General features: G+C 50.5%; 2 protein-coding genes across 6 annotated transcripts; both read left to right on the forward strand.

The window, feature by feature from the left end:
- Positions 1–1,907: 1,907 nt before the first annotated feature.
- Positions 1,908–7,876, forward strand: PTCRA (pre T cell antigen receptor alpha). Of its 2 annotated transcripts, XM_030315536.1 has the most exons (5): positions 1,908–1,965; positions 4,753–4,812; positions 5,227–5,547; positions 6,400–6,444; positions 7,092–7,876. In XM_030315536.1, exons 1-5 carry the CDS (start codon positions 1,908–1,910, stop codon positions 7,442–7,444), a joined length of 837 nt encoding a protein of 278 aa, XP_030171396.1. In that variant the 3' UTR covers positions 7,445–7,876. The 2 variants fall into 2 exon arrangements, 1 of the variants encoding a protein (XP_030171396.1); XR_003968846.1 differs by lacking the exons at positions 1,908–1,965; positions 4,753–4,812; positions 5,227–5,547; positions 6,400–6,444 and adding an exon at positions 6,825–6,933 and having other exon boundaries at positions 7,092–7,165.
- A 2,727-nt stretch (positions 7,877–10,603) lies between these two features.
- Positions 10,604–20,182, forward strand: CNPY3 (canopy FGF signaling regulator 3). 4 transcript variants are annotated; one of them, XM_030315535.1, is made up of 7 exons: positions 10,615–10,906; positions 15,499–15,622; positions 16,281–16,338; positions 16,420–16,542; positions 18,711–18,833; positions 19,082–19,199; positions 19,537–20,182. In XM_030315535.1, the coding sequence occupies exons 1-7, from the start codon at positions 10,744–10,746 to the stop codon at positions 19,749–19,751; spliced, it is 924 nt and encodes a 307-aa protein (XP_030171395.1). In that variant the 5' UTR covers positions 10,615–10,743; the 3' UTR covers positions 19,752–20,182. The 4 variants fall into 4 exon arrangements, 3 of the variants coding, with proteins under 3 accessions (XP_030171395.1, XP_030171393.1, XP_030171394.1); XM_030315533.1 differs by lacking the exon at positions 16,281–16,338 and having other exon boundaries at positions 10,620–10,906; positions 16,446–16,542; XM_030315534.1 differs by lacking the exons at positions 10,615–10,906; positions 16,281–16,338 and adding an exon at positions 14,037–14,055 and having other exon boundaries at positions 16,446–16,542.
- Positions 20,183–20,540: the final 358 nt, after the last annotated feature.

Consider the following 20,540-nt stretch of genomic DNA (forward strand, 5'->3'; position numbering starts at 1 on the left):
TCGAGTTGGGTTCCTGTGTGGACCTTGCTTGGATTCTCTCCCTCTGGCACTCTGCCCCTCCCCCATCTCTCTGCCCCTTCTCCCCCCTCTCTTGCGCGTGCATGCTCTCCCTCAAAAATAAATAAAAAATAAAACTTAAAAAAAAAAAGCTGCTGCATAATATTCACTAATACAGGTACACCAAACATTAATTCATTTGGCCCTTCCCCTAGCGTTGAACAATTACACTGTTTCCAATTTCTCTTGCTTTTTACATATACTACTACTTCAGAGAAAATTTTTGTGCATAAATCTTTGTCTTATAATGACTGACTCATTATTTCATTAGGGTATATACCTAGATGTGAAGTTTCAGGGTCAAAATGACAGCTATAGCTAAAATTTAGTAGAGTCACTGAAAATGGCATTTATGAAGAGGGTTTTTTGTTTTGTTTTGTTTTGTTTTGTTTTTTAAGATTTCATTTTAAATAATCTCTACACCCAACCTGGGCTTGAATTTACAGCCCGGAGATCAAGGAGATGAAGAGTCACTGCTCTACTGACTGGGCCAGTCAGGTGCCCCAAAAGAGTTTCTTCTTCTTTTTTAATGTTTATTTATTGTTGAGAGAGAGACAGAGCACAAGTTGGGGAGGGGCAGAGAGAGACAGAGACAGAATCTGAAGCAGGCTCCAGGCTCTGAGCTGTCAGCACAGAGACTGACATGGGACCAGAACCCATGAACCCTGAGGTCATGATCTGAGCAGAAGTTGGACGCTTAACAGACTGAGCCACCCAGGTGCCCCTAAAGAGTTTATTCTTTTTTTTTTTATTTTTTTTTCAACGTTTATTTATTTTTGGGACAGAGAGAGACAGAGCATGAACGGGGGAGGGGCAGAGAGAGAGGGAGACACAGAATCGGAAACAGGCTCCAGGCTCCGAGCCATCAGCCCAGAGCCTGACGCGGGGCTCAACTCACGGACCGCGAGATCGTGACCTGGCTGAAGTCGGACGCTTAACCGACTGCGCCACCCAGGCACCCCAAGAGTTTATTCTTAAAACAGATTCGATGAGTGGTGCCTGGGTGGCTCAGTCGGTTGGACAGCCGACTATGGCTCAGGTCATGATCTCACGGTCTGTGAGTTTGAGCCCTGCGTCGGCCTGTGTGCTGACAGCTTGGACCCTGAGGCCTGCTTGGGGTTCTGGGTCTTCCTCTCTCTCTGTACCTCCCCCACTTGCACTCTCTCTCTCTCTCTCTCTCTCAAACATTAAAAAAAAAATTTTTTTTAAGGTAGTCGATGTAACAGGCAGGGAATATTCATGAAATCTCTGAAATTTCCCCTCAATATCACTGTGAATCTGAAACTGTTCTAAAAACTAAATTCTATTTTTAAACGTGGCGGGGGCGGGATGTTGTAACAACACTGAAATAAGTGTATTGGGCTTTTTGGCTACAGTGAGGTCAGCCATCAGGAAACCGTCCAAGCCCCGGCTCTGCCACCTGCCAGCTGTGTGACCTTGAGCAGGTCACTCAACCTCTCTGAGCCTCAGCTGCCTCACCTGTGAAATGGAACTTAGAGCGGTTGGCTGGACAGAATGAAGTGTTGAATGCAAGGCCTTGAATACTGCCTGGTGCTCTGTATCCTGTAGATGGCAGGGCCAGTGAGTGGGAAAAGACTTTGCAGACCGTGAGATGCTCTTCAGATGGGAGGGAGTAGGCTGTGGGAGAGGCACCTTGAGTTCCCTGGCGCCTGAGAGGGGATTGGGTTTGGGGGCCAGGGTGGCGGTGGGAGGGGCCCTCACTGGGGAAACGGCTCCGTGGTGGAGCAGCTGAGGTGCAGCTGGGCCTGTGGCCTGGGAGGCAGTCTTGCGGGCACCTCCTCCCGCAGCCCACAGTCTGCAGCTGAGTCCTGCCTCTTCTCAGGTGGGCCATGGCCAGGACTTGGCTGCTGCTTCTCCTGGCCCTCGGGTGTCCAGCCCTGCCCATAGGTGAGCCCCCTCCCTGCATCCCTCTCTGGGCCCCATTCGTTTGCCCAAGCCCACTCCCTAGCTCCTGACCTCCTTGGGTGTGGGTGGGATGTGGGGAGGCAGGACAGACCTATGTGGGGTCCCTGGGAAGGGTCTCACCATAAGCCCACCACTCCCTTCCCCACAGTATTCACCTTCCAGCTACCTCACTCTGGGGCTCCAACTCCTGTTCCCTGGAGTCCACAGTGTTGGTAGTAGGGCAGTCACTTCTTGGAGGTAGATAATAAGAACAAGCTGGATGGGCATCCAGGGAGGGTGGGGACGGGGTAGCCAGGGCTGGGACACGGGCGGCATTGTGAGATCCTCTCCTGTCCTTCCTGTCCTGGACTCCTGCCCTCAACAGTACCCTATCCCAAAAGGACTCAGAATGCCTCAGGTTCATCCCTGCTCCCCCTTCTTTGTGAGTTCTCAGGAGAGGTCCCAAGGCCCCAGTGACTTCCCAAGGGTATTACCCTCAGTTCCTCAAAGATCAAGAATGGAGCCAAAGGACTTGTGTTTAGAGGAGAGAATTCTGGGGCACCTGGGAGGCTCATTTGGTTAAGTGTCCAACTCTTGATTTTGGTTCAGATCGTGATCTCACGTTTCATGCATTGGAGACCCGAGTCAGGCTCCATGTTGACAATGCAGAGCCTGCTTGGGATTCTCTCTCTCCCTCTCTCTCTGCCCCTCCTCTCTAAACAAACAAACAAACAAACAAACTTAGGGGATAGAATCCCATCTAGAAGTATGTGCACGTTTACATGTTATGTGGTGGGGAAAGGCCTTGATCTCTGAGTCAGGGCATCTTCTTTTTAAAAATTTTTAAAAAGTTTTATTTATTTATTTTGAGAGAGAGCATGTGCTAGCAGGCAGGGGAGGGGCAGAGAGAGGAAGACAGAGACGACCCCAAACAGGTTCCACAACATCAGCAAGCAGCCTGATGCTGGGCTCGATCTCAGGAACCGTGAGATTATGACCTGAGCTGAAATCAAGGGTCAGACACTTACCCAACCAAGCCACCCAGGCGCCCCCGCATCTTCTTGATCTAAAGCTGGCTTCTAGTATTTTCATAAGCTGTCTCTTGCTAGGGAGATTAACCATATCCATGTGAAGCAGGGAAAGCCCATGGCAAAAGGTCTGGGAAGGAAGCAGCCAGGCTGAGGAGGAGCAATCCCGGGCAGCTTCATGGAGGAGGCACATGCTAAACTCAACCTGGGGAGTGTCTCTATCTGTACAACTGGACAGGCTCAGGAGCTCACTTTTGGCTTTCTCTGTTCCTTTTGTTTGCCATGCCTTATCAATATTAGTATTGATAAAATAATACTAATACTTTTCTGCCAAGGTGTTTGACATTCATGAACTTTATTCTTCACAACAATTTTACTGGGCTGGTGTTTTTAAGTTTATTATATTGGTGCAGCATTCAAGACTCAGTAAATTAAGTGGACCAGCCAAGAGTCAAACCAACTCTGTCTGAGGCCATGTCCCAGGCTTGATCCACTGTGCCATGTAGCAAAATCTTAGTCACCCTTCCAAGTGGGGCGGGTCTATGGGAGCAGGAGTCAAAGAGACCTGAGTTCCAATCCTGAGTAGGCTACTTACCTTCCACATGCTTCCAGATCAGTTCTTTGACCTTTAAGAAACCTTCCCTGAGCACCCCCCCACTCTGACCTCCCCACAAGATTCTCTGGTGTCTTTTCCTGTGCCCTGGGGAATTTCTTTAGCTTGGCTGCATTTAACTCATGGGGTAAATTTGTGGGTTTTAACGTTTGAGATTTTATTTATATGAAAAGATATCCAACTATTCAAGAATAACATTTTGGTCATTATATATATTGTCACCTTCATTGAAAAATATAAGATTGTAGAAAATCAAGACTATCCCAGAAAATATAGGACAGATGTTTGCAGTGCCCATGTGACTTTTTCTTTTTTTTGAGAGAAAAAAAAAAACTTGCATGAGCAAGTGGGGGAGGGGCAGAGGGGAAGATTGAGAGAGAGAGAGAGAGAGAGAGAGAGAGAGAGAGAATCTTAAGCAGACTCCATAGTCTGTGTGGAGTCCGACTCGGGGCTCAATCCTATGACCTTGGGATCATGACCTGAGCCAAAATCAAGAGTTGTATGCTTAAACCAACTGAGCCACCCAGGCACCCCTATTTTTGATTTTTTAACTATGAAATAATACAGACACTTGAAATAGGTGAATTGTATAATACATAAATTATGTCTGACAGAGCTCTTTAAAAAATATTATAGGGACACCTGGCTGGCTGGGTTGGTAGAGCATGCGACTCTTGGTCTCAGGGTTGTGAGTTTGAGTCCCACCCCACGTTGTATGAAGAGATTACTTAAAAATAAAATCTTTCTAAAAAATACAACAGACTGGAGCGCCAGGGGGGCTCAGTCAGTTAAGTGTCCAACTTCAGCTTAAGGTCATGATCTCATGGTTTGTGAGTTCGAGCCCCGCATCGGGCTCTGTGCTGACAGCTCAGAGCCTGGAGCCTGCTTAGGATTCTGTGTCTCCCTCTCTCTCCACCCTTCCCCTGCTCATGCTGCCTGTCTGTCTGTCTCTCTCTCTCAAAAATAAATAAACATTAAAAAATATTTTTACTACTACAGACCTACAGAAAAGAACAGAGAATAGGGCAACAAACACCTCTGCATATTCCACTGAGATTAACAAATAGTTAAAATTTTGCCATATTTGAATCAGATAAAAGAAACAAAAAGTTACAGATACATTCGGAGCCCTCTTTGATCTCATTCCAGATCTTATTTCCTTCCCTTCCTCCCCAGCGGTAACCACTCTCCTGAGGCTGGCACAACAAGGTATTATAAGAATGTGTTTATGCACCTGCTATCTTTCCCATAGGAAAGGTTCCTTGAGGGCAGGGACAATGTCTTCACCAGTGTTTTATCCCCAGTTCCTGGCACAGAGTATGCCAGATATTGGGTGAGGGATATGATGGATATGATGGGTGAGGGAAGGATGGGTACATGGATGCACGGATGCATGGACAGATCTGCAGATGGACGGTAGAAGAGGTATAGGAAAGACGGATGATGGGGAAAACATGGATGAATCGATGGGTAGATGCAAGAAGAGAGGGATGGATGAGTGGGTGGAAAGATAGATGGATGGTGGAAGCAAACCCAGATGGAAGGACAGAAGTCTATTATGAGGTGCTGGCCTGGGAGGGCACAGACAGATCAAGCCCCCCACAGGTGCATGCTCTCTTACAGGTGTGGGCGGCACACCCTTCCCCTCTCTGGCCCCACCAATCACGCTGCTGGTGGATGGGAAGCAGCAGACGCTGGTGGTCTGCCTGGTCCTCGATGTTGCACCCCCTGGCCTTGACAGCCCCATCTGGTTCTCAGCTGGCAATGGCAGCTCGCTGGACGCCTTCACCTACGGCCCTTCCCCAGAGGCTGACGGCACCTGGACTAGCTTGGCCCAGCTCTCCCTGCCCTCTGAGGAGCTGGCAGCCTGGGAAAACTTGGTTTGCCACACCGGGCCCGGGGCCGGCGACCACAGCCAGAGCACACGGCCCCTCCAGCTGTCAGGTAGGGACGGCGTCTGGGCCCCTGTGGATGCTCCCTGCCCCTCCCCTACACACCCTGGAAACAGGATATGGTGGGAGACAGGGCAGGCTCCGGGCCATGGGGGCATGGAGGGTGTCCACATGCCAACCATCTGAATGAGGTGACGATGGGTAGGATCAGAGCAGGGTGACCTCAGGGCCCTGAGTCCTGGATTTGCAACTCCTTCAAATATCCAGGCTTCAAATATCTCCTTCAAATCCAGGCTCTGATGCATGACTTCCAAGAGGTAATACCTCCTCCCTCCTATTACCTAGGGTTAATATCTGTATCGCCCTATATATGACACCCTACCTATAAGGACCAAGCAATAATTAAATAACAAAATGTTTTCATCTACTTATTGTTTACCCTGCAACAGGCACTGTTACAAACACTTTACATTCATAAACTAGGCCATATTATTTTCCCAATCTTACAGGCACAGAGAAGCTAAGTGACATGTCCAAAGCCAGCTATTATTTTTACTAGGTGACTTACTTCCTCTTTTTGGATTATGGCAGTTTTGTCACCTTCCAAACGGGAATGTGGACTAAAGGTCCCGCCTTTCAAAGAAGGGTGCTAAGAAAACCCATTTCTTGTCTGAAAGTGCTGAGGCACCTCAGCCTCCCCTGGGCACAGAACAGTCGACCGTGGGGAGTGAGAGAGATCTGGGCCCCTGAGAGGAGTCGTAGCAAATGGGCCCCAGGTTCCTACTGCTGGTTCATTTGTCCAACATGCCGTGAATGGCTGCCCTGTGCCAGGCTGGGAGCATAGTGCTTGGGTGGAGGGCAGAGCCCATCCCCAAAGACTCATTCTCTTCTCCTTGACTGGCAGGAGAGACTTCCTCAGCCAGAACCTGCCTCTGGGAGCCTCTCAGGGGTGAGTACTGGGGATCTTGGGCTCTGTTAGGGTCTGGCCTGATGGTTCCACTCTGCCGGGGCGGGGGGTTGGTGGTGTTCCCTGAAGAGGCTGCCTTGCTGGGTTGGGGCACTGGCAAGCCTGGGCTTGAGTCTACCTGTGGGTAAATGGGAGTGGGTCCTCTGACCCCAGAGTACTCCCTGGACACCAGTTGGAAGGTGTAGGTGAGAGTTAACGGGAGGCTCCTTAAAGCTCTCCTTGGGCAGCCCAGATGGATGGTGTCAGCGTCAGAGCCTTGGGAGACTGGGTGATAGACAGTCCCACCACCCAACAGGCAGAGAGAGTCATGAGTCAGGTTCTACTTCCTCACCACATAGAGCATTTGGAGCTGGTTATTTGCCTCTGCATCAGATGCTAATTTCTGCCTGGCCTACATCCCCCTGGTTTGGGGGGAATAAGATAAAATGAAGGCTGGGAAGGTGTGCGTTATTATTACCAGTTAGAGCTCAGGTCAGACACCAGGGAGGACTTGCCCTGGCTTTGGGGAACGGCGGGGAGGAGGAACGGCAAGGGCAGAGGACAAGGCCCCTCTTCCCCAGAGAACGCCCTCCTGCGGGTGGGGCTGACGCTGGCCTCCAGGTCCCTAACTGCTTTTCTCTCTCCCGCAGGGACGCGGGGCCAGGCGCTGCGGCTGGGGGCGCTGCGACTGCTGCTTTTCAAGCTGCTGCTGTTTGACGTGCTCCTGACCTGCAGCCGCCTCCGTGCCCTGCCCTCCACGCTGGGGGACCCCGGGCTCCCCGCGCCCCCCAGGGCCCCCCTGGAGCCCCGCCGTCTCCCGCAGCCTCCGCCCGCAGCAGAGCCTTCAGCTCCAGCCACCTGGATTCGCCGCAGTGCTGGGGGGACGGCAGGCCCGGGGCTCACCCTGTCGCTGCAGCCCCGCCTTCTCGGCTGGGAGTCCAGGAGCCCGGTGTGGGAGGAGGGGACGCTCCCTACCCACCGAGCCTGGGCCTGGTGCTCGTGAGTCACCCTGAATTCCTGCCTCAAGCCTTGCAATCTTTGTGTGTGACCTGCCTCCTATTGCAGATGGAAATTTCCGGCGCTGGGGTTTGTCTCCCGCCTCGGATTGAGGGCCTTCTGAGGGAGAAGGCTGTATCTCTCCCATCAGACCGGGAGCCGCTTGAGGGCGGGGATCCACAGGTACAGGGACCCTTGAGGTGCAGAGAACTGAGAACAATTAAAGGGGAACTTAAATGACACAAACAAATGAAACATATTTTAATTCACGTCTGCCCTGTGAGGAGGGGATTTGGCAGATTTTTAAGAAGCAGAAATCTGGAAGGGCTCCCTTGAGGAAGAGGGCTTCCTGAGGGTGAGACTCTGGGAACTGTAGAGTGATGCCAGGGTTTGGGGAAGATGCTGTCCTACCTCTGTCTCCTCCGCAGGCAGGCATGGGGTGAGGCTCCCTCTCTGTCTCCCCATCCTGACCCAGCCTTTGCAAGAGGTCAGGACGAGGTGCCCAGGAAGCCAGGAAGGTGGGGTGCTGGGCCTGATGTGAAGTTTTGTACAGACTTGACAGAAATGAACAGGGCCAGGATCCCAGGGTAACAGGATCATATACAATGCCAAGAGCATGGATATTAATTACAAACTTACACCTTATTAATCAGTTAAGGGTCATTATTCATTTAACAAATATTCATTGAGCATCAACCCTGAGCCAGGCACTAAAGAGTCTTTTTGTTTCCTAAAGAGCGTTCTTACACCGATAGTATATGAGGCCCCCACAGTAGAGTGTCTGGCCTCTGTTTCTCCAGCACTGGCAGGAAATCCAGTCTTTCCAGGGGTTCCTCTCCAGTAATCACCCGCAGGAATCTCTGGGTGCTTTCATGTGAATCCAGGTGTCCCCTAGGCAGCACAGGACAGTCTGCTGGACAAGTGGTGCTACCTTTGTCTTTCTTCCCCCAAGGTGGGCTTAGCAAATGCTCTAACATCACCCCCCACCACCACACACACACATGGTGTCAGTGACATTTCCATCTTTCCTGAGCCTCTGTGCCCTCTCAGCTACTGTTCCATGAAAACCCTCACTATCTGCTGCACAGCTCATCTCTCACCAGCCTGTAAGGAGATACTCCCGCCTCTTTTTGGATTCTTCAAGGAGGGGTATCCCACAACTTCTGGGGACAAATCCGTCCACCATCCCTACATGGCTTGCTCCTTCCCCAACACACAGACTGAGAAGAAGTCTAAGCTAGGCTGGGTTGGGGCAAGGGCATGTCTGGCCATGACCTCAGACTTTCTCCGGCCACTGTCCGTTTCCGGCCCTGAGCTCCTGCCAAACTGATTTGTGCCTCAGTAAATGTCCTTCAGACGTCCTTTTGTTCATTTTGGAATCAGAGCTTCCCTTAGCTTCAACGCCCCTCCTCATTGAGTTCCAATCCCCCAATCCTGCCCTGCCCAGGGCTCAGTTGCCTACTGTGGCTGGCTTAACATTATTTCCCAGGAGGGTTCCTGGGCCTAGGTAAATCACTGGACTTGGCCAGGCTCTGAGTCTCCCCAAGTCTTAAGAAGCCTACAGAAGATGCAGCATTGCAGAAGGGTGTCCTGATCCTGTGTGCTATAGAATTATACATACCACAGCCCCTTCGTATCTAAAGTGCCTTGTCACTTGCACAATTGTTTTGAGCAAGAAGCTAAAATCAGGAAATAACAAGTCAAAAGGCTGAGCATCAGTCCTAAGACTTCATAAAATAACATAAATATCCAATATCTAGGAAGGAAACATAGGGCACTGGGGAACAGAGCCTTGCAGACAAAAGTGTAATTTGCAGACAACTTCCCAGAAAAGCAGCCTTGGTATGTGTGTGTGTCCACAGGACACTGAGCTCAGGGGCAGTCTGAAGCAGCCCCAAAGACCCAGAAAGTCCTCCTCTTGATGAGGAGATGGGAACCCACTGAGCATCTCCTTATGTGGGGTACCCTGTCGTTGCTGGGGAGGCAGAAGGGAAATACAATTGTTCATTAGCCAAGTCCCTGCTTTGTAGGAGCTCAGAATCCAAGAAATAAATAATAGGGTAGAAAAGAGAACTGAGGTTACATACTAATAAAAAAAAAAGTGTGAATTTTTTACAATCTGTTAATAAGCTTTAATTCCACAAACCTATTTGAGGTTGCCAGCTACAGGCAAGTCTTTAACAGCAGCTAGGAGCATCCTTTGTCATCATAAAGATAGAAACTGAGGCTCAGGGTGCCTGGCTGGCTCAGTCCATGGAGCACCCAACTCTTGAATTTGCGATTGTGAGTTCGAGCCCCACGCTGGGTGTAGGGATTACTTTAAAAATTAAAAAAAGGAAGAAAGAAAAGGAGGGAGGGAGGGAAGACAGGAAGGAAGGGGAAAAAAGAGAAAAAAGAAAGAAAAAAGGGAGAGAGGGAAGGAAGGAAAAAAAGCAAGAGGCAAGAGAAAGAAAGGAAGGGAGGGAGGGAAAGAAAGAGAAAGAAAGAGAAGAAAGAAAAGAAAAGAAAAGAAAGAAAGAAAAAGAAAGAAGAAAGAAAGAAAGAAAGAAAGAAAGAAAGAAAGAAAGAAAGAAAGAAAGAAAGAAAGAAAGAAAGAAAGAAAGAAAGAAAGAAAGAAAGGGGCTTGGAGAGGAGGTAATTTGTTCTAGCTCTCGGGGGACAAAGCTGGGATTACTGGGCATTAAAAAAGCTGCTTGAAGGCTGGGGACTGAGTCGCTGTCTCACTTACACAGCCTACCACTGATTAGCAATTACAACAATAATAACAACTATAATAATAATAAAATTTTAAAACAGGTGCTCGCTTAAGTGTTTGCTGCATTACAACCCCAGGAGGGAAGTGACGCGTAAGAAGGCGGCGGCGAAGACCGTCAAGACAGCCTTCTGCACCTCTTGCAGGACCGCCGAGCCCAACCTCGTCCCTTTCAGGCCTAGCCCACAGCTTCCCCTCTCGGCGTGCTGGTCCTCCAGCCGCTCCAGAGCCACCGTTAGTGGGTGGGGTAAGATGCTGCCATAGGACACTGAGGACACCATCTGTTTCCTCATTGGTCGAGGTCGAAAAAAGATCGCCCTCCCATTCGCTGGGGTGCAAGCCCCGGAAAGCCCATTGGCTGCGTAGTCCGCGGGCCTTCGTCGGCTCTGAGGGCGGGCCGAGGCAGCCAGAGGAGGGAGCGGGCCGGGGGCTCCCTGTTGCCCTGGTTACGCCGAGGCACGTGTGCAGTCCCGGAAGCGGCTCCGGGAAGCTGCCCAGCGCGCGCAGTCGGAGGAAGCGCAGCCCGGTCCGCTGGGGTCGGGTCCGGCTGGGCCATGGAGCCGTTGCCTGAGCCCGCGCCCCGGCCCGGACCCCGCTGTCTTCTCCTTCTCTCCCTGCTACTGTTGCTGCTGCTGCTACTGCCGGCCCCGGAGCTGGGCCCGAGCCAGGCGCAAGCCGAGGAGACCGACTGGGTTCGACTTCCCAGCAAATGCGAAGGTGAGGGGGCGGGGCCGGCGGGGAGTATCCTGCCAGAGGGGCGGGGCGTGCAGAGAAGGGGGTGAGGGGGATGCAAGATCCTTGCCTCCTGAGCTAGAGTCTCTTCATTCATTGAAGCTACTGTGTGCCTGGCTCTGTGCTGGATGCTGAGGACACAGGGGCGGGCAAGGGATCAGGTCTCGGTGCACCTGGAGCGATCAAATCGGTACAAAAGAAGCAGTTATAATCCAGGGTGGTAGATGCCATGATAGATAACAGGCTTTGCCGAGTGAGGAGCATCTAATTTAGCCTAGGGATGGGGGAAAGGCTGTGTGTAGAGGAGAGTCAGGGAAGGCTTCGTACAGGAAGCCCAAACAATAATTAGGACTTAGCTGGGTGAAGAGAAGTGAAAAGAGAGAATGTCTTAGGAAGCCACAGATGCAGAGGCCCATAGGCTAAGAAGCAAAGGACAGACAAGTTTGAGGAACTGAGAAAGTATGTATGACTGTTCTTAGGGGAAGAAGAGCCTGAGAAAGTCCTTTCCCCTTTTGGCCCTCACCACAACCTAATCTGTGCAATTGATGGACTCCCCCACTAGCTGTGAGCTCCTTGAGGACAGGACCTTTTCTCAGATATTTATTCACACAATGCCTGGTACGCACCCAGTGAATATTTTTGGAATAAATAGGAATAAACAGGGACTGTGGGTGTGGGTGGAGGAAGGAGAAGGGTCTGAGGCCTAAGGGGAGAAGAATACAGGGCCACTTTGGGACAAGAGTAGAGCCTGGGGGAATTTGGTGAGGGAGGAGGATTTTAGGAATAAGGAGAAAATGAATCCTAAAGGTATAGAAGTGGAGGTGTGGAACTTCAGAGAGAGAAAGAGCACCAGCACCCAAGCCAGTGATCTGGGACTATGAAGGGCCATTCTTCCTCCCCCCATCTCTGTTTTCTCCCCGGACCTTCGCAGCCACTCCTTTCTTCCCATCTCTGTAACCCAAACACCTCAGCAAGTTGGCTATAAATCCATTTCATCCCAATTCAAAGCGTACAGCAGGCCAGATGTTCCCTAAGTCCTGGGAAGTGGGGGTGGGGTAGGTGGTTTGGGACACATAATCCTTTCATTTTCGAGATGAAAGATAAGATGCTTCAGACACGACCTGACTTCACCAGTAGGGCTCCCAGTATGGGTGCTAGCCTGTACCTTGTCCCTCAGCCCTATAAATAGGCAGAGGGTTGCAATGCTTTCCTTTCACTCTTTTTCGAGAACTCTTTTGTGGAGTTCATTTCCTCTCTTTGTTTTCAATCTTAGTCTCCACTGTGTCTCTGATTATCCTCATAGTCTAAGAAGCTCACATTTCTTTCCATTAGGAGGCATTCACAGACTCAGAAGCAGAGAGCTGGCAAAGATTTTAAGAGATCATTCTAGTCCAACCCCATTTTGTAGGTAATGGATAAAGATTAAAAGGCATTTTCAGGGGCACCTGGGTGGCTGAGTCTGTTAAGCATCTGACTCTTGATTGTGGCTCAGGTCATGATCTCACGGTTTGTGAGTTTGAGCCCCCACCTTGGGCTGTGTGCTGACAGCGTGGAGCCTGCTTTGGATTCTCTCTCTCCCCCCCTCTCTCTCTGCCCCTCCCCCATTGCACAGTCTTGAGCGCACATGGGTGCCCTCTCTGACTCAAAATAAATACATAAAACTTGAAAAAAATGGATTTTCAGTCACAGGATGGCTTGGCAAACTCTTAGGCTCCTCTTAATAGTGTATTTGCTTTTATTTATCATTGTTGCACCTTTGTTGTTAAATGCTGATTATGTCTGGCCCACAAAGCCTGCCTCCTGGCTCAGTAGCCTCAGTGGAATAGGCCTTGGCACAGAGGAAGGAGAGCCTGCCTGGAAAAGGAGTAGGTGGGTGTCCAGGAGAGTCTGGGGCCTGTGCCATGAGCCTCCTCCAAGTCTGATTCTGGGTGGGATCCCCAGAGGGGGTCTTGAAGAGGTAAGATTTGGAAGAGTTGGGAAGCAAGGTTGTGGTTGATGGGCACAAGAGAGAAAGGAGGTTCCAGGTCCCCAGGGCCTGGAATCCTAAACGTTGAGGGCGTGGGAGAAAGGAGCAAAAGAGCCAGAAAAGCGATGAGCTCACACAGAGTACAGAACAGAGAGGGGAGGGGGACAGGTGTCCTGGATAGAGAGCCTGGGAGGTGAGCCACCTCGATTCATTGCAGACTCTGAGATCCCAGCCTATATTTTGGAATTTTCATGTGTTCCAGATTCTCCAAGCCATCTATTAATGTGTACGTTATAAAATTTTACCAAGCAAGCCTTCAGGGGAGGTATTTGTTTTGGTGGTGAATTGGTCTCCTACCAAAGTCTGCTGTCAGTGTTACAGTCACTCTGATGGTGTTTAGCCTATAGATCATATTCATTCAGAGGCATCAGAAGCTGCTCGACCACAAACACAGTCTGTCAGCAATATTTATTAAGTATCCAACACACACACAGTCCTTGACTAGAGGAATACAGAAAAAAATCCAATACATGGTAACTCACTTTGGGTACCCTTATGGTCTAACTGGGGAGACACAAAATGGCCAAAGGCCCTCAGTGAGAGCATGGGTCCTGGATCCTGCAGAGGCCCAGATAAAATCAGGAGCAGGTGGGATTGGTCTAGAAGAACTTCCCAGTAGGAGGAGGCTTTTAAAATGAAGCTGGGAGGGGTGCCTGGGTGGCTCAGTCGGTTGAGCGTCTGACTTCGGCTCAGGTCATGATCTCATGGTCCGTGAGTTCGAGCCCCGCGTCGGGCTCTGTGCTGATGGCTCAGAGCCTGGAGCCTGTTTTAGATTCTGTGTCTCCCCCTCTCTCTGCCCCTCCCCCGTTCATGCTCTGTCTCTCTCTGTCTCAAATATAAATAAACGTTAAAAAAAAAAAATTTAAAAATAAATAAATAAATAAATAAAATGAAGCTGGGAGAATGGGCAGAAAAGCCCCTAGAGGGCATTAAGTGCTCTCCCAGGGCCTCGGACAGGTCATGCTTTTAGTGGTAGTACTCCTTATGCAGTAGTAATTATCTGTTTACACTTCTTTCTACTCCATTAGACTGGATCTGGAACCTTGTTTTCATCTGTGAATCCCCGGCAGTGCCTGACACCTAGGAGTTGCTTAATAACTGAGGAAAAGTAAGAGGAAACGAGAAGGTGAATGTACAGAAACAGTAGAAATAAGGCCTCTGGAAGGGATGGAGCAAATTACCTTGGTAGGAACAGAGAGCTGGTAGTGGAACAACATACGAAATCAAGTAATAAAAGAGGCATACAAGACAGTTAGGGAAATTTGGGACAATTGGGGAAATTTGAATGTGGACTGTTAGGTGGTATTAGAATTGTTAATTTTCCGAGTATTAGTATGGTTGTATGGTTGGGTAGAAGAACGTCCTTATTCTCCAGAGATGCATGAGGACATTTTTAGGGGTGAAAGGTCATGATATCTGCAACTTACTTTTTATTTTATTTTATATCTTTTTTTTTTTAATGTTTATTTTATTTTTGAGAGAGTGAGAGCGTGAGCAGGGGAGGGCCAGAGAGAGAGAGAACTGGAAGCAAGCTCCAGGCTCCGAGCTGTCAGCACAGAGCCCGACGTGGGGCTCGAAACACGAACCGTGAGAACATGACCTGACCTGAAGTCGGACGCCTAACTGACTGAACCACCCAGGTGTCCCTGCAACTTACTTTTAAAATGGTTTAGCAGGGGCGCCTGCTAAACGAGCGCCCGACTTCGGCTCAGGTCGTGATCTCTCGGTTTGTGAGTTCGAGCCCTGCGTTGGGCTCTGTGCTGACAGCTCGGAGCCTGGAGCCTGCTTCGGGTTCTGTGTCTCCTCCTCTATCTGCCCCTCCCCTGCTCATGCTCTGTCTCTCTGTCTCTCAATAATAAATAAACGTTAAAAAAAATTTTTTTTTTAATGGTTTAGCAAAGGGGTGACTTGGTGGCTCAGTTGGTTAAGCATCTGACTTCAACTCAGGTCATAGTCTCCTGGTTCGTGAGTTTGAACCCTGCATCGGGCTCTGTGCTGATAGCTCAGAACCTGGAGCCTGCTTCAGATTCTGGGTCTCCATCTCTTTCTGCTCCTCCCCTGCTTGTGCTCTGTCTCTGAAAAAGAAATAAACATTAAAAACAATTTTTTAATGGTTTAGCAGAAACAATGTATATATTGTTGAGATATATTACTATATTATCATATTATTTTATGTTACATATTGGAGAGAGAATGTAGCAGATCACTAACTGTTGAAATGAGCGGAATGTATATAGTTATTCATTATACTCATTCAGCTTTTTTATATGTTTGAAAATTTTAAAGTAAAATGATTACAGAGGGTGGTGGGAGTGGGGGGCAGGCGGGAGCTGGGAGAAATGGAGTCAGCCAGGACTGGACATGGGGCAGTGAATCTTGGAGCCAAGTTTCCCCCAGTGACCTCCATGGGGTGGTCTGGGACTAACTCCTTCCCTGCCTGGGGTGTTGACCCCGTCTGGGAGAGGCATCCACATTGGTGTGGTTTGCTGGGAGCTGGCTTCTATCAGACTCACGTGCACTCAATTGGCTGGGCTGTGTCTCCCTCCCCCAGTGTGTAAATACGTTGCCGTGGAGCTGAAATCAGCTTTTGAGGAAACCGGCAAGACCAAGGAGGTGATCGACACAGGCTATGGCATCCTGGATCGGAAGGCTTCCGGAGTCAAATACACCAAGTCGTAAGTGAAAGAGGGTACCCACCAGCCTGGCCTGCTTTGTTCGTAACGGCTTTAGAGGTTTGGAGTTCCCTTCTCCCTTCCAGCTAGGCAGACCCACCAAAGGGAGGCGGCTCTGACCAACACCTAAGTTTGCCCACTGGTTTTGCCCCCAACTATTTGTGTGGTCTTCATAAGTCCCTTCATTCCACTGAGCTTTGGACTTCTCATCTGTAAAAGCAAGACTGTTGGGCCTTATCTCATTCCCAGACTCTTGGATTTCATGGACCAGTGCAAATTAAAAAAAAAAAAAAAAAAATTGGTAATATAGGGTTACCAATCTTTAATTTTGCCAGGAATAAATATTAAAAGTAAAAATAACCCCCCCAAAAAACTTTCATCAGCCATGATGGTCCTTTCAAAATGAAATGTGTTGGAGCACCTGGCTGGCTCATTCAATGGAGTGTGTGACCCTTGATCTCAGGCTTATAAATTCAAGCCCCACGTTGAGTGTAGAGATGAGTTAAAAATAAATCTTAAAACAGAAAAAAGGAAATATTTTAACATCAAAACTTAATACATTTTGCTTTATAAAACCATCTAAATACTGAATCATTTAGCTTTATAAAAAATGCCTTCCCGTAGAGCTGTTACAATTTTGTCTCTCTGGTCTGTGTTCCAGCATTTCAGAGCCCCCAGACCAGATGACCTATCTTCCTTCCAGCTCTGACTTCCCTTTGGTGAGATGCGCAGGTGTTGGGGTAGCAGGGCTGGAGGGACGGACCACTGACCCACTGGGGCTAAGAGAGGGAGGAGTTCAGCCCCTCTCGTGCTGCTGTCTCTGCAGGGACTTACGGTTAATCGAAGTCACTGAGACCATTTGCAAGAGGCTCCTGGACTATAGCCTGCACAAGGAGAGGACCGGCAGCAACCGGTTTGCCAAGGTTGGATTTGTGCTTGTCCTTCATCCCCACTGGGGCCAGGCCTGGAGGTGTCTAAGTGGTCTGCTGGTGTGGGTGTGATTTGGAGATCATGCTTGGGGAGCTTCCCTCCTTGGCCTCTTCCCATTCTTCATCGACCACGGTGTGCATTTCTCCCCTTCTGAGTGGCCTGGCTTTTCAGTGGCAATAGGCACATTCTTCATGGCCTGGGCCTGCCCATCAGGGCCCTGTCTCAGCCTCAGACTGAAATGCAGGGTGGCAATCCCCGTGGAGGCCTGATCACTTGCTCAGTGAGAGCTCAGGCAGTACAGACCTGTGGGCTTTAGAGATGTCAGAAGACATGGCAGGGTGGGGGTGGGGTTAATACCTCATTCCCCTGGGCCCACTGGGCACGCACCTGGACCGCTGTCAGGGTGCCTGTGTAACATTCAGTGCACTTACTGTATGTGTGAATGGCTCTGTCCCTGAACAAGGAGTTTCTTACAACAAGGCCCATAGTTCTTTGTTTCTACGTCTTCAGTGCCTGGCACATGGTAAGAGACTTGCCTCCCACATTTCTCCACCCACCTACCCTTCCAGTGAAGTCGGTTAGTGAGAAACCCCTGGGAAACCTAGAGAGATAGTCTTAAGCAACAGAAGTCTTAAATTTTTTAAATTTGTATGAATTTTGTATTCTACTCAGTAATAAAACCATGTTTTGCTTTAATATAAAAATGTTTATGGGGCCCCTGGGGGCTCAGTTGGTTAAGCATCTGACTTTGGCTCAGGTCAGGATCTCACAGTTCATGAGCTCGAGCCCTGCATTGGGCTCCACACTGACATCGTGGAGCCTGCTTGGGATTCTCTCTCTCCCTTTCTCTCTGCCCCTCCCCTACTTGTGCTTTCTCTCTCTCAAAATAAATACACTTAAATTTTTTTTAATGTTTGTATTTATTTTTGAGAGAGACAGAGCATGAGCAGGGGAGGGGCAGAGGGAGAGGGAGACACAGAATCCAAAGCAGGCTTCAGGCTATGAGCTGTCAGCACAGAGCCTGACGTGGAGCTCAAACCCATGAACCACGAGATCATGACCTGAGCCAAAGTCGGACGCTTAACTGACTGAGCCACCCAGGTGCCCCTAAATAAATAAACCTAAAAAAAAAAAGTTTAAGATTATTTTCCGTAGCAGTAAAATTAGAAACAACCTAACCATTCACCAGGGGTTAAATAAATTGATGTGGCCATTCAGTGGACAAAACAAAGAATGAGGTAGCTCTTTGTGGCGTGAATTAAAATTATCTCCAAAGTCTGTTAATAAGGCCAGGTGCAGAAGAGTGTGTCTGCTATATACTATTGCTTGTGTAAAAAATGGGGGTGAGGAGGGCAGGATGGATTTGTATGTATATTTGCTTGTATTTGCATGCATTACCTCTGGAAAGATAGAGGAAGTAGATGATGTGTAGGTGTAGTCTCCAGGGAGAGGACCTAGGTAGCTGGCAGAAATATTTTTACAGAACTGGGTCCTCCCTGCCTCACTCATGCCCATTTCCAACCCAGGAAAGGCACAAGCCCTAGGAAGAATTAGAGCAGTGAGCGGGTCTAGACGTGGGGGCGCGAGTGTTCCTGGCCACAGTGAGGGGAAAGAGCCAAGGCACACTTAATTCCTGGGAAAGGAGTATCTATTTCAAAGGGCCAGAAGGCAACAGCAGCCCTTTTGGGGATTTTTGTTTGTTTCTTTAAGTTATTATTATGATGATGATTTTAATAGCGAGAGGGGAAGAGAGAGTGAGGGGCAGAGCGAAAGGGAGAGACTCTTAAGCAGGCTCCATGCTCAGCACAGAGCCTGACGCAGGGCTTGATCCCACAACTGTGAGTTCATGACTTTGGGTCAAAGTCAAGAGTCAGATACTTAACCTACTGAGCCACCCAGGCGCCCACACAGCAGCCCCTTTTGAAAGGGGGAGGTGTGGGGAGGCAGGATAGGTTGTGTGTGATTGTGTGTGTGTAGGTGTGTAGGTGTGTAGGGGTTGTGGAGTAGACCTGAAAGAGGGGAGAGGAAAGTGAGGTCCAGTGTGAGAAGCCTTGAGAGTCCTGGCTTCTCAGAGCTGGGTCCTTGGGCCTCCAGCACCACCCGGAGAGGAGGGTGGGAGGTAGGGAAAGCTCCGCTTCTCATGCCTGGTTGCCTCTTCCAGGGCATGTCTGAGACCTTTGAGACACTGCACAACCTGGTCCACAAAGGGGTCAAGGTGGTGATGGATATCCCCTATGAGCTGTGGAATGAGACCTCTGCAGAGGTGGCTGACCTTAAGAAGCAGGTATGGGCCTTTTGGCCCTCAGAGCCTACCGTGCCCCACGGGGGTGGGTGGGGACTGGGTCTGGGGCTGAGGAAGGCCACCGAGAGCTGGGAGGCTTTGATCAAGTCATCTCACCTCTCTGCCTTCAGTTTCCTCAGGAGAATCACAGCCACCTGCCTGCCCTGCAGTGGGTTGTGAGGCTCAGCTGAGCTCCCCCGGGAGCGAGTCAGTGCTGGGGCTTTGCCAACGCAATGTATTCTGATTCATAGTGCGACGTGTTGGTGGAAGAGTTTGAGGAGGTGATCGAGGACTGGTACAGGAACCACCAGGAGGAAGACCTGACTCAGTTCCTCTGCGCCAACCACGTGCTGAAGGGCAAGGACACCAGTGAGTCTGAGGGAGGGAGAGGGCAGGGTGGGTGGGCCCTCAGCTTTACTGCTTGCCCCCCCTCAGGGGAGGTGGGTAGGGAGGGGACAGAGAAGAGATAAGACCTAGAAAGCACCATACCCTCAAGGAGCTTGATGGGACAGCGTGGAGAAGAGGTACTAAAACCAGGTGCAGAATAACATGGCAGTAACTCAGATGCCCCCAGAGGGGCCTGGAGGCCCCAGAGAGGCAGGAGGAGGGGACCTGACACCACTTCCAGTTGCCGCTTCCGGGGCTGCCCAGTCAGTGCTCCTCACCCAGCAAACCAGTCTGTTGAGGGTGTCTCTCCTCACCCCAGGTTGCCTCGCAGAGCAGTGGTCCGGCAAGAAGGGGGACACAGCTGCCCTGGGAGGGAAGAAGTCTAAAAAGAAGAGCGGCAAGGTCAAGGCCTCGGGCAGCGGCAGCAAACAGAGGAAGGAGCTAGGTGGCCTTGAAGAAGACCCCAGCCCCGATGAGGATGAGGGCATCCAGAAGGCATCCCCCCTTACACACAGCCCCCCGGATGAGCTTTGAGCCTAACCCAGTGCCCCCTGTATCGTGACCCCTGACCTGGAAGCTGAAGAATCTGGGGCACAGCTCTGGCAGGCAGATGGCTATCCCTCTCCAAGCCCTCCCTGCCGTGCCGGCTTCCTGCCGGGAAAGACACAGGGCCAGGGAAGAGCTCAGATCAGCTGCCGTCAGCCTACCGACCTCCTCCCTCTGCCAAGCGGCTGTCCTGACCCAGGCTTCAGGCAGGCCATGCGATTTCATGCCTGCCAAGGACTCCAGTATGAACTCCGGAGGGGCAGGTGTGGAGAGGGCACCCGGCCTTCACCTCCCCTCACTCCTTCCCAGCAGGGAAGCAAGACTACAGGCCTCCCCACCCCTGCTTATCCCCTCCTGTGGACACCTTGCACTCTGCCCGGCCCTCCCCAGGGCTCACAGAGTAAAAACCTTTTGGCCTTTTTTGTTCTGATTTTTGAGTCCCCTCCAGCTCCTCAGAGGGGCCTGGAGTCCCAGTTGTTCTCCTCCCCCTCCCCTTCCAGCCCAGGGGGACCAAGGGTGGAGAGGCGCTCCCATCCCCCATTATTGAGGCTGGGCCTGCCAGCTGTGGGGGGCAGCAAGTGCCAGGAGGGCCCAGGTTATTTTGGGGTGAGGCTCAGGACTGGGCTTTGGCCCTGCCCCTCAGCTGCCTTTGGACTCCCTGAGCTCCCCAGGCCAGGAGGGGCCTCACTTGTGCCCTGGCCACCTGGCTGGGCTCCCGCTGCCTCTCCTCTTTCGCCCAAGGCCTTCCCCTTTGTTGTGTAAACTGTTTACTGGTGA

The sequence above is a fragment of the Lynx canadensis genome, chromosome B2 (assembly GCF_007474595.2).
Source record: "Lynx canadensis isolate LIC74 chromosome B2, mLynCan4.pri.v2, whole genome shotgun sequence".
Taxonomy (NCBI): Eukaryota; Metazoa; Chordata; class Mammalia; order Carnivora; family Felidae; genus Lynx; species Lynx canadensis.